Source organism: Arachis hypogaea, chromosome 12, assembly GCF_003086295.3.
Source record: "Arachis hypogaea cultivar Tifrunner chromosome 12, arahy.Tifrunner.gnm2.J5K5, whole genome shotgun sequence".
NCBI lineage: Eukaryota > Viridiplantae > Streptophyta > Magnoliopsida > Fabales > Fabaceae > Arachis > Arachis hypogaea.
This window is the reverse complement of record NC_092047.1, coordinates 111,397,150-111,410,151: the sequence shown is the minus strand read 5'-3', so window position 1 is coordinate 111,410,151 and position 13,002 is coordinate 111,397,150. Positions and strand designations below refer to the sequence as shown.

The following is a 13,002-nucleotide window of genomic DNA, read 5'->3' as shown; positions in this document are numbered from 1 at the left end:
AAGAATTTATAAATCTATTAAGAACACTACTTTGAGTACTTTGGCCTTATGTTTTGCAAGGAAGTGAGACACTAATTCAGCACAAAGAGAACAAGCAAGGAAAGTGTGGCATAGCGTGTGAAGCAAGTTATAAAATTCCTAAAATACCCTTATTTCTCTTTCTTCCAAACCAAAACCCTAACCCTAATTTTGACACAACACACTCCCTCACACACACTCACCAAAACCCTAGCCGCCCTTACCCCTTACCCAACAGTAGAACAAAAGAACAGAAAGGGAAAAGAGAATAGGGGAGAACCAAAGAGGGAAGAGAATAGGAAGGAAGGGAGGTGGCGCCGGTGGGCGTCACTGCCACCGTCGCCGCCGTCGTGTCGTTGCGAGGAAGGCCAGAATCGAGGGAGAGAGAGCCGCGCGAGGCGAAGGAGGCGTCACCATCCTATGGAGCCCGCGTCGCCGTTGTCACCATCGAGGTCTTCATCGTTGCCATCCATGGAGGTTCACGAACAGAGGGAAGACGCACCGTTCTACCCAAAGCTGCTGTGGGAAAGGTCATCGCCGACAAGCCCAGCCACCATCGTCGCCGTTCATGCCTCTGTTTCACGCCGCCAGATCTGTCGCCGTCGTCAGGAGAGAAACAGAATGTGCGTGGGGAGAGAAGGGATCACAGGGAGGTTCCGCCGCCGTTGGAACTCCGCTGCTGCTGCTACCATGACCACCGTGCCTCTGCCACCAAGAAACGCCTAGCCGCCGCCGTTGAAGCCAGCCTCGCCGTCATTGTCGAGTTGCAGATTTGGAGCTTCAAAGAGAGAGGAGTTCCTGCTGAGAGAGAAACGCCAAGGAGGAGGGACCGTCCGCTGCTGCGCTGTTCCTGTCGCCGTTCGGATGTACCTGAACCAAGCAATTGTCCTTGCCGCCGGAGTTGTTGGTGCTGCTAGAGCTGAACCATTCCTGTCATTATCCCGGTCCAGTCTTTTTCCTTGATTCTGCTCTAGCTTTCATGTCCTATTATGCCACCATTTAATCTGTCTTGTCCTTGTTTTAATTTGATTTTAGTTTTGCCTGTTTCAGATTCCCATAACTATCGCCAGCTCCATCTTGTCGCTACTCTGGTCCAAATTTTGTGCTCATTCATTTTATTCTACTTCAATCCTTCTCACCTTGAATTTGGCACTCCGGGTTCGGTATTTTCGGTCCCTTGGTACCACATTGTGAGTAGGTTTTACATTTATAATTGTTTGGCTTTACGTCTATAATTATTTTGATATATGGTGCTTTGAACTTAGTTATACTTACAAAGATTATTATCAAAATATTTTAAATTGGTTTTACTAATTGATTTATTAGAACTAAATATTTATCTTTGTTAAGTTCATTTTAATATGCACATGAGACTATATATTTTTATGAGACTATATGTATGTTTGAAGAAGTTTTATATTATTTTAATGCATTTGATTTTACTCAAATATGTATTCTTGAAGCATTAAAATTTTGTTGGTACTCACTTATTTTGGAATTGTGAAATATGTTTGAAATGCCTTAAGATTGAGAAAATATGATTGAATATGATTTGGATGAGAAAGTATTATCTGATTTGATTTGATTCGATACCTTATATATTTGAAAGATCAAAGATTTGTTGTATTTGAAATTATATATTTTGAATTGGTTTTGGGAGGCTCGTATTAGAAAACCGTAGTTAACGGCGGTTATGACGTTAACCTAGATGCATCTGGCTCAGACCTTAGCTAGCAGGGGGTGTAGGCCACACATTGGATCTGTTATTCCGTACAGACATACTAGAGAAAAGGGCTACCCATGGAGGTGGAGCCGCCCAAGTGTGGACTTTTGATTTGATTTCTGTATGAGAACTCCCTTATTGATTCACTTATTATTATCAACTATCATTTTCTAATTAAAAATTACTTTGATGATAATGTTTGTATAGTCTCATGTCGACTATAGATGTATTGTCTAGTCACTGAGTTTTAAAACTCACCCCGTTTTTCTAAAATATTTTTCAGGAACAAATATTTGACTATGTCAGACTTTCTATTCAAGAGTAACAGTTTGCAATGAGTACCTATTCTTTGTTGAATTTCTAGAAGTATATGCTCCATATGTCACAGACAGGATCCAACCATTCTTAGTTATTTTTAAAAATTTTTGTTAAAAATATATAACTATTTATTTTAGAACTAGTGAAATATTTGTAACTTGCTTATTCAACTTATATTTGAGTATGTTAGGTCTGCTACAGGATTATTTTTCTGAGCGCTGATCATGACTCATTTTGGATCGTGACACAAGTGGGAAGCAAGTGTGTGTGGTGTGGCATGCAAAGAAAGTGTTGTTGGCGTGTCCAAAACTACACACCTTCGAGCCTTTTTATCCACCAACCTTGGCATGTCATGGGCGTGCCTGGGAAGTGGCACGCTGGGCCAACTTCCTAGAAGGTGTCCAAAGACTTCTCAAACTGGCGTGTGGCTGGCGTGTCAAGAGGCACATGCCTTCGAGCCCACAATCATCCCCAACCTAGTGTATGACTGGCGTGTCTGGGAAGTGGCATGCTGGGCTAACTTCCCAGAGAACAAATTTGCTTCATCATTGGCGTGTAATTGGTATATGGCTGGCATGCCTCTAACCACACGCCCTCAAGCCACAATCCTCTTCATCATTGGTGTGCAAATGGCGTGTGTCTAGCGTGCCCAGAACCACACACCCTCAAATCCACAATCCTCCTCAATCTTGGTGTGTCACTGGCGTGTGGCTGGCGTGGCCAGAACCACATGCCTTCGAGCCTCAATCTACCTCAATGTGGCATGGGAGATGGCGTGTCTGGGAAGTGGTACGCTGGGCCAACTTCCCAGAAGGCAACCTGCTTCATTATAGCATGCACTATGGCTTGTGGAGTAACGTGGCTACAATCACACGCCTTCGTGCCATAATCTTCTCTAGTTGGGCGTGCGAATGGGCGTGTGGCTATGGAAGTGGCACACTGGGCCATCAGTACAGAGGACATTCAATTATTCTTCACCATGGGCGTGCCACCAAAGTGGCATTTGCATGGCACGCCACTCAACATCATCCCAGTTGACAAAGATGGACCCATGATTCTTGAAGTCAAAGACCCAATTGCAAACAAGAGCGTGATTAGTGATCTAGAAATGTAATTTTGATATAATTTGATTTGAATTTGAGTTTGCATTTGAGTGTTTGGGTAGTATATAAACTCCCAGGAAACACTTGTAATGGGGACTTCTTTTCACTTCTTCCATTTTTCTTTTTCATTCTTCTTCTGTAATCTATGAGTAGCTAACTTCGCTTTCATTCGGGAAAGGAGCTCTATTATATTCAATGGATCAAATGTGATTTATTCTTCATCTTCAATTCATCTTTTAATTGCTTCTTTAGAAAGAACCTTCATTCTTCATTTCAAATATTCAAATATCTTGGAAAAGAACTTGAATCTAACTTGAATTCTATGAGAACTTGGAAAAGGAATCATAGGATCTTAGCTTGAAGATCTTTCTCCCAATTCTTATGAATTCTAGATTTGGATTTGATATGTGACATTTAATCAACCAAAATCTAGATTCATGAAATTGTGTGGTTCTAAATAAGAGAATATGCTTCATATCTTCTTATGAGTAATTAGATCAAGGAATTGGCAATTGATCAAGTTAAGAGAGACTGAATTACCAAGGAATTGAAATTCAATCACTTATGATTTGTCAAGGAATTCGCTTCATGCGTTTCTTAATCTAACTAACTTTTCAATCAACACGCGAATATATAACTGCCTTTTTTGAAAGGATTTTGTTTCTACTTTCAAATTTTCTCAACGTTTTCGATCTACGTTCTCTTTCATCTCTGCATTTCTCTTCGTTCGTTCTCTACGTTTTTGAAATCAAGCTCTAAAATCAGTTTTGAACAGTTATCTCATTGTTAAAGATAATGAATCATTCAAGTTCAGATTGTCAATTGAACCAGAACAAAATTGATTATTATTTTGAATCCAATCAAGTGGCTGGGGTGTGGTTCGATTCTAGTTAATGTTTTCGTTAGTAGTTTATGATTCTATAGGTGAATAATGTTGTTTTTGTTTATGAAAATTGTTGTTCATCGTTGATGGTTTGAATTGAATATAATGTAAAAGTTCTGTATTAAAGAAAATATTTTTCTGTATTTGCAGCAAATTTCGGTATAACATGAAGATATTTGAGTGTATTGTTTAAGAATTTTCGGTGTATATGTGCTGATAAGTTCTGAATAATTCAAAACTCTTATTTTTCCTCCTCCTCATCTTCTGCTGCTTCTTCTTCTTCTTTTTCATCATCATCATCTTTTTTTTTTCTAATTCATATTTTTTTCTTGTTTTATCTTCTCAAATTTCTTCTTGTTTTACTCTCTTAACAAGAATAAAAACAAAAAAAAAATCAAACAAAGAAGAAGAAGAAACGCATAATGGTACAAATTTACTTAGAAGAAGATGAACTTACATTCATTCAACTAAAAGAAAGAAAGAAATAAGAAAAAAAATGCAATATTAGAGGAAACTTTTTTCTGTATTTGTAGCAAATTTAGATGTAATACGAAGATATTTGAATGTATTGTTTAAGAACTTTCGATGTATGTATACTGATAAGTTCTACATAATTCAAAACTCTTTCTCTTTCTCCTCCTCATCTTCTGCTACTTCTTTTTTTTCATCATCATCACTTTTTTTCCTTCTTGTTTTCTTATTCATCTTTTTATTTTTGTTTTACCTTCTCAAATTTCTTCTTGTTTTATTCTCTTAATAAGAATAAAAACAAAAAAAAATCAAATAAAGAAGAAGAAAAAATACATAATGCTGCAAAATTACTTAGAAGATGATGAACTCACATTCATTCAACTAAAAGTAAGAAAGAAATAAAGAAAAAAAGAAGAAAAAAATACAGCATTAGAGGAAATATTTTTCTGTATTTGCAGTAAATTTGAGTATAACACGAAGATATTTGAGTGTATTGTTTAAAATTTTCGATGTATGTGTGTTGATAAGTTTTGCATAATTCAAAACTCTTCCTCTTCCTCCTCTTCATCTTCTTATTTCACTTTTCGCGACGATTTTCAGAGATTTTGATCCATATTTAAATTTTGAGCATTGTGGTTTTGATTGAGAGAAAAGAATCGTTTGCGTTATTTAAGAGTTAGGAAGCACATGTTTACACGCAATCTAAACTGAAGGTCATTTTTGTTAGATTTGGACCAACTTGTATAAATTTATATACCAAAAAATTTGTATGTGTAATAGATCTCTATTTAATAATAAAGATTTAATGTCATTAATATATTTTTGTTTAATTATTCTCTTCAACTGAGGGACCCGCACTTTTATCGCTGCAAGTGCAATCCTGCAACTGCTGCCATGCCAATAATAACACGCGACATGTCAATACGTGTGGTCCATATGACCATATATACCATAGACTTTTCCAATAGAATATGCCGCTCCTTTTTTAAATGTTAGCTGCACAAAATTACCAAGGTGTCGGTTTAGGTTACCTATCCGCTTAAGACAGTAACATTAACATATGTCTACTGTGTATTTATTAAAAGGTAAAAATTCAAGTTTAAATATATAATTATGAAAGTCATAGTTAAAAATAATTAAATAATTTGATTAAACTATTATTTAATTATTTTTAATTATTAATTTATAAAAATAAAAAATATTATTTATATATTAAAATTAACTTTAAAAATTAATTATTAATATATTTATATTTATATATAAATATATAAATTGTTTAAATTATTTATAATATATATTTATAATATTTTTATTAATAAATTATAACTTAAATAGTATCGTTTTCTTACTTATTTAAAAGATTACGAGTTCGAATTTTCGTATCTTGTAGTAAAAAAAATATATTTATAATATTTTTATTCCTAATATGTTTTTAAATTATCATTATCAATAATGTTCTAATTCTAACCCGTCTCTTTACTCTTTAGTCTTTGCTCTTCTAGTCTTCTTGTACCACTGTCCTCTTCCTCCATCACCGATACCTTTACCGCCGCCACGCCCTCCTCTATCATCCTCTCCTTCTCTCACTCTTCCAGTAGAACATGCCACCGGAAACATGCACATCCTGCAAGGTCAAAGATTCCATCATCTCGACGCTTTCGTGTGCCATTTGATCCAAAAGACTCAGAGACTTAGCTAGGAGTTTCGGGTCTGTGTTGTGCTATGGCGAACAACGGGGATACAGTGATCATGGCGGGGGCAAAGCTTTTGGAGAACATGGTGGTGGTGGATAGGAGAACGTGGTCGATCCTGGATTTCATAGAGGATGCAGAGACACGACACTTGGATAATCCAGCTGTGAAGAAGTGGTTTCAAGGAATGAAAGATCTATGCTACGACATGTTGGATGTATCCGAAGAACTACAAATTCAGCAAGCAAAGAAAGTTCGGTTTCTAGGCCTCCACCTTACACGCCGCAAGATGAAAAACATCATTCATGAATTTGATGCTTTAATTCAACAATTTGGCCAGTTGAGGCTTCGTCGAAGCTCAGAGTTACTCGTACCGACCACGAGTCTAGTACGTACTATTCCATCCCCAACTTTTGATAGCGAAACTACTAGAACTTTAATTTCTAAATTAATCAACGTGGAAGATGACGAAGGAGATGGTATTCAATGCATATCCATTGTTGGAATGGGAGGAATAGGAAAAACTACTTTGGCTAAATTTGTGTTCAACGAAGTGAGAACTCGCTATCGTGTCGCGGTATGGATATCTGTCGATCAACAATTCAATGTGAAACGAATTGCTGCGGATATTATACATTTTTTTGGTAATGAAGTGCTCATCGATGAAATGGAAGTATTAGAACTTGAAATTCGTCGAATCACTACCCAATTGAGATGCCTTTTTGTTCTGGACGACGTCTGGAGTGTCGATCGAAACGAATGGTTGCACCTAAAGAGATTGTTCAGTCACTGTGCCAAAGGAAGTAGAATATTGATAACCACACGGTCGAAGAAAGTGGCAGAAGCAGCAGAATCCGCACCAACCAACATCGTGTCTTTGAGTCCTCTCTCAGATGAAGATTCTTTGTCACTTTTCAAACATTTTGCACAAGGTGGCGAAGACATTGGAAACGAGAATGAGGAGATGGAACTTGGTGCCTATACAATGGAATGGATGCCGATCTATTCTATAATGCCTCCTGCTCTGAGACAATGCTTGTTGTATTGTTCCATCTTCCCTAAGAATCACTCCATAGATGTGGACAAACTTATCAAACTCTGGATGGCGCAGGGTCATATTTCATCTGATGAAGAAGACAAAATGGAAAAAGAAGGCAGGGAATATGTTCAACAATTGCGACATCATTCTGTGTTCAGTGAGTTTGAACAGGATGACGATGGCAGCTTCAAGTGCAAATTGGACGGTGGAGTCAGTGACTTTGTCCAAACTCTTGCAGAGAGTGAATGCCACATAATGTTTCTTGAGGGTGGAGTGGAGAAGGAAGTTCCCACAGAAAAACGTGTTGAAACGGAGCCCCGTCTTCGACGTCATTGTACCCTGAGTCTTGTAGATCAAACTTTACCGGAGTCAATTGCCAATGCAGAGAAACTACGCACTCTTATCATTTTGTCTGATTCTTCCAACATAGATCCATCCAATCTTTCCAGCCTACTTTTCCGTATGAAGAGGCTCAGAGCGTTAGATATGAGATCTTGTTCAATAAAAGAACTTCCATTGAAGGCAGCTGCATTGCTTCATCTAAGGTACCTTAATTTATCTTTCAATCATGAGTTGAAGAAGCTGCCTCAATCAATATGTAATTTGCTTAATTTGCAAACTTTGAATCTCAATGGATGTGATAGTCTTCGAAAACTACCAAAAAGTATAGGAAAATTAATCAAGTTGAGACATCTTGAGATTCTCTGGACAACAAGCCTTAGCTACCTACCAAAAGGGATTGCAAGCTTAACCTTGCTGAGAACCTTAAATCGGTTCTTCGGGACCAGCGGCAGTGCTAGCAGCAAAGAATGCAGCCTTGGAGATTTGGAAAATCTAAACAATATCCAAGGGTGTATTACCATAGATGGATTGAGTGGTGAAAGTGAAATTTCTGAAGCTACAAGAGCAGGTCTAAAGAACAAGAAAGATTTGCTTGGCTTGGAATTGTGGTTTTCTAACGCAGGATCGAAGGACAAGGATCAAATCCTACTGGATAATTTAGAAGCACCTCCTCAACTGCAATTCCTTGGAGTATTTTACTACGGAGGTAGATCATTCCCCAACTGGATGATTGAATTGAATGAACTAAAACATCTAGTGCTTATTAACTGTAGTGAATGCAATGTTTTGCCCCCTCTTGGGAAACTGCCATGCCTTGAATCACTCGAGATCAAGAATATGCCGAATGTGAAGATGGTAGGTTTTGAATTTCTGGGAATAGGACTAAATCATGAGGATGCTGGCAATGAAGGTTCCTCGTCTATGATTGCATTTCCCAGATTGCAAAAGCTTCACTTCGTAAAGTTGGGTTACTGGGAAGAGTGGAATGGAATCAATGGTAATGGTGGAGATGATGAGAAGGTTATGCCTCTATTGTCTTCTTTGTCAGTTCTAAACTGTAAAGAGTTAAGAGCACTTCCTGACTACATAAAGAAGAAGGAAAATCTGAAACCTGTTATTAGAGAATGTCCTTTGCTACCAGGAAACACAGAGAAGCAAGAATAGATGAAGAATATGGATCTCAAGAAACAAAGCAGATTAATGTAAGCTATTCTTCAACTGTCCTATAGTAAACATTGTTAGAGCTAATATTTTTTGTTACGTAGCTATATTTCTTTGTCAAATATCTGGACTCTGCATACCATGCAACTGTGATTTCATAGCTTCAGTTATGATTATTTTACAACTCAAGGTTATGGGCGGCAGTTTAATGTGCACTAGTTAATGATAGGCCATAAATTTCAGCATTCAGTTTATAATGTTTTTGAAGCAATCTTCTGTTTTATGTGTTTCAGTCAACGGTAGATAGAATCAGCACTAATATTGTAATATTATTGAAGTTACTTGTTCAATATATATATATATATACACGTACTTTTATTGTAGGGCATGTTTTTAGGAGTTTAATTTTGATAGTCGTCCAATAATATATCCGTTCTTTTGAATGAACATTCATGTAGTTAATGTCAAAACTAGTTACTTTTAGTGATTTGGTTCATTTTGTTTAGTTTTTCAGTTTTTGTTAGAAAAGTGGTTCTTAATACGTGCTTTCATATCTGTAGTTTGTGTCGTATATGAGTTATTAATTTTGTATATATTATCTCCTACTAGTTTAAGAGATCATCTTTATGACTTTATTGCTGAATATTTTTTTTTTTTGTTTTCGTCTCACCTGTGGATGAAGGTCCATTTTAATGTTCCACTACTGTGCAGTCTCCAAATATTGCAGAGCTGTGTGTGGTAAACATTTCTGCTCTGTATCCAAAGGGTACTTAAGAAGTTGAAGATGGCAGGTCTCTGGTGCCAAAAGTCGAATTTCTCAAATAAATTGTCTCCTTTAGTTTTTAATTTCAGTTTAGCAAATATTTGAGTTCAGATTTTATGGTGTAATAATAAGTTATGGCTCCTCAGAACTTGTACAAATGTACAATACATGATTTGGAATACGATTTTGTGGCCTTTTCTGTTTAAGTGAAATTGGTGTATTGTGTAATAAAATTTTACATTAGTAATAAGTAATCATACAGTAAAATAAAATTCTTATCCTACGTGCACATAAAGTATTATGTATTAAATATATTAGTTGAAAATTGTCTTTGAAAATATGTTATTTTAAAATTTTAAAATTTAATTTATCCAAATAATTGTGGTAAAATTTAAAAATTTTATTTTTATTCTAGAAGTAACAATAAATATGTATAAAAAATATATTTAAAATTATTTTTTAAAATATTATAAATTATTTTTATTATCTTTTGAGAGTGTTTAAGGAAAGAATTTAATTTTTCTGTTCTATAAATATAAAAGAAGATTGCAATTATAATCCATTGTAGTAAAAAATGTATAAATTTAATTGAATAATAATAAAAATCTTAAATTTTTATTCATTTCATTCCATAGATAATTGTTATTGAAATAGAACTTTCTAATGGATTCTGTATAGTTTGTTTTTTCACGTAAAACGTGGATGCTTGTAGTGATTATGTTCACCTTAAAAACTATTACATCTTGTAGTAGTTTATATTTTATATAGATATAAAAAAATTACAAACACTTATGTTGTCTTCAAAAGTTCTAATATGATAAATTTAGATGTTAATTATTTTATTTAAATAACTTGTCATATATATATAATTTATTTTTATCCATAATCTAATTATATAATTCCTTTTATAAGAGTAAATAGTCAAAATCGTCTCTAAAAAATACTCCGATCTCCATTTTAGTTCTCGAAAGATAAAGTTAATCGAAATCGTCCCTGAAAGATATACGATTAGTCACGTTAGTCCTTCCGTTAGTTGGATGATGACGTGTCACGTTAAGTGCCACGTGGCATATGATGACATGGGGAGCTAATGCCACGTATCACAAGATGATTGGTTGACGTGTCAGCTCAGTGACATCTGGTATGCCACGTGGCACTTGACATGTAAAAAAGTTATTTATAATCAAAATAGTTTTTGAAAGTTTAGACGTAGGTCATTTTCATCCCTGAAACTTTAAAAATTAATCAAATTAGTTCTTATATAATTTTTTTTATTTTTTCTTGATAATATTAAATTTAAAATATTTTTTGATACTACTAATTTTAATAGAAATATAATTGACAATCAAAAAATTAGTAATTGTATCTTTTCTTCTTAAAAATTTTTTCAATAAAATTATCTCTCTCCTTTAATTCTTGTCAAAATCTCTCCTATTCTTTTCTATTCTAAAATATTTTTCTTACACTATTACATTTTGCTGGAAAATATATATATATATATATATATACTCAAAATTGAAATGTAGGTATTTGTTAACTTAAACAAAGTTATATGCTCAAAATCAAAATTTATGTATGTTAACCAAAACAAAGTTAATAAAAATTTATACATCTTTTTTTTTTCATTACGGTATTACTTTTATTTAGGTTAACATACATAAATTTTGATTTTGAGCATATCAAATTATTGTTGATTATATATTTAAAAATTTAATATTTAAAATTTTACTAAATAATATAGTAATTATTTTAAATTTTAAATCTTTTAAATTTTTTAAAATTATAATTTTTATTATTGTTTATAGAGATAAGTACGATTTTGGTCCCTCACGTTGAGGGTTAGAATCGAAATCGTCCCTCGTGTATATTTTGATTTAAAATCATCCTTAAAGTCGTATTTAAATTTAAAATCGTCCTTTACAGTGTAAACTTTTTCTAAATGACGACAGTACCCTTCTGAACTTGAAGTGTTACGCACGAAACACTTCACCCCTTCATATGCTTCCAAACCCTCAACGTAAACACCAAAACTAATCAGAACGTTTCACTTCACCAATGTAGTTGCACCGTGCCCTAAGTAAGAATCTGAAACGACAGAAGGTGTTCTTGGACTGAAGATCGAAGCCGAGTCTGGTTCACTGGAAGGCAGGGTCGTGCACAGGCATTCAGGTATGTTTCACTGTTTACTGAGATTAGGGATAAACATCACTGTGCGGTTTATTTTTTAATTTTTTCTTCTATTTCTGTGATATGGCACTGTAGGTTGTTGGAGAAGACAATGGTGTACTTTAAACTGAAAGTCTACCATGGGGGGTTGTTTACCTATCGGAATGGGCCGTTACAGTATGTGGGGGGAGAAACAACAGTGATAGAAGAGATTGATGGTGATCGGTGGTCCGTATTTGAAGCCTATGCAGAGTTAAGGCAGTTTGGTTATGTGCAGGAGAATATCCCTTTGTTGTGGTTCAAGGATCCTACACACGAAGACTTGGAGAAAAATTTGAAGTTGTTTAAATCTGATGCAGATTCCATTGCTATGTGCAAAATAGCTGAGTTAAGAGATTATGTTGAGTTGTATGTAGTGCACAAGGTTGAGGAGGAAGACGTGTTTCCTGCTTCTGGCTACATTGATGTTGGGGGGGATCATAGGATGGATGATGAGGGACAACAGCTGGTTGTGTATGGAGGAGAACATGCTGGTTTAAAACATGCTGAAGCAGCTGCTGATATCTCTGGGGCAGAGAATAGTGAGAGTGGTGATGATGTTAATCTGGAAGCTGATGTTAATCTGGAAGCTGATATGAGTAACTATAGTGATAGTGACAGCGTTGATTCAGAGTATAAACCATCTGAGGAAGAGGAGGAGACTGAAGATGATTCGAACTTTAGCAACAGTGAAGATGAGCTTGATCCTGATGTTAGTGGATTTCAAGATGTTAATGTGGTGAATAAAAAAAGTAGGGCAGTGAAAAAGAAGGGTGTCGCAACTAATAACTTTGGAGACGAGGATGTAGCAAGGAGTGATGAATTAGAGAATGACCACGAGGTTGGAGGTGATGTCTCAGATTCAGAGAACCAGGGACAGAGTTATCCAGTTCACAAGCATAAAAAAGATATGAGCCAATACAAGTGGGAAGTGGGCACAGTGTATGCATCCAGAGAAGAGTTCAAGGACACTGTGACTGCATATGCTGTGCAGACAGCTAGGGCGATCACATTTAGGAAATGTGATCTGCAGAGAGTTAGGGCAGTTTGTACTGGCGAGTGTCCGTTTTGGGTATATGCTGCAAAAATGAAAAAAGAGGATACTTGGCAGCTTCGCAGCATGAATTTGAGTCACACTTGTACACAGGCACACAGGGTGGGGATTTTGCACTCAAGATGGCTTGGCAAGGCATTCAAGAAGAAGGTCATTTCAAATTCGAAGGTGAAGATTAGAGAGTTAGTGTCAAAGGCTTAAAAGAAGTGGAACTTGATTGTCACCAAGTCA

At 35.6% G+C, this 13,002-nt stretch overlaps 1 protein-coding gene across 2 annotated transcripts; it reads left to right on the top strand.

The window, feature by feature from the left end:
- The first annotated feature begins 5,950 nt into the window (after positions 1-5,950).
- LOC112728278 (putative disease resistance RPP13-like protein 1) lies at positions 5,951-9,724 on the top strand. 2 transcript variants are annotated; one of them, XM_029290848.2, is made up of 2 exons: positions 5,951-8,790; positions 9,461-9,724. In XM_029290848.2, the coding sequence occupies exon 1, from the start codon at positions 6,239-6,241 to the stop codon at positions 8,750-8,752; it is 2,514 nt and encodes an 837-aa protein (XP_029146681.1). In that variant the 5' UTR covers positions 5,951-6,238; the 3' UTR covers positions 8,753-8,790; positions 9,461-9,724. The 2 variants fall into 2 exon arrangements, with proteins under 2 accessions (XP_029146681.1, XP_025634134.1); XM_025778349.3 differs by having other exon boundaries at positions 9,432-9,724.
- Positions 9,725-13,002: the final 3,278 nt, after the last annotated feature.

Bases quoted from the DNA above. Each gene is read 5' to 3' on its own strand.
- LOC112728278 (XM_029290848.2), top strand. From the start codon at position 6,239: ATGGCGAACAACGGGGATACAGTGATCATGGCGGGGGCAAAGCTTTTG.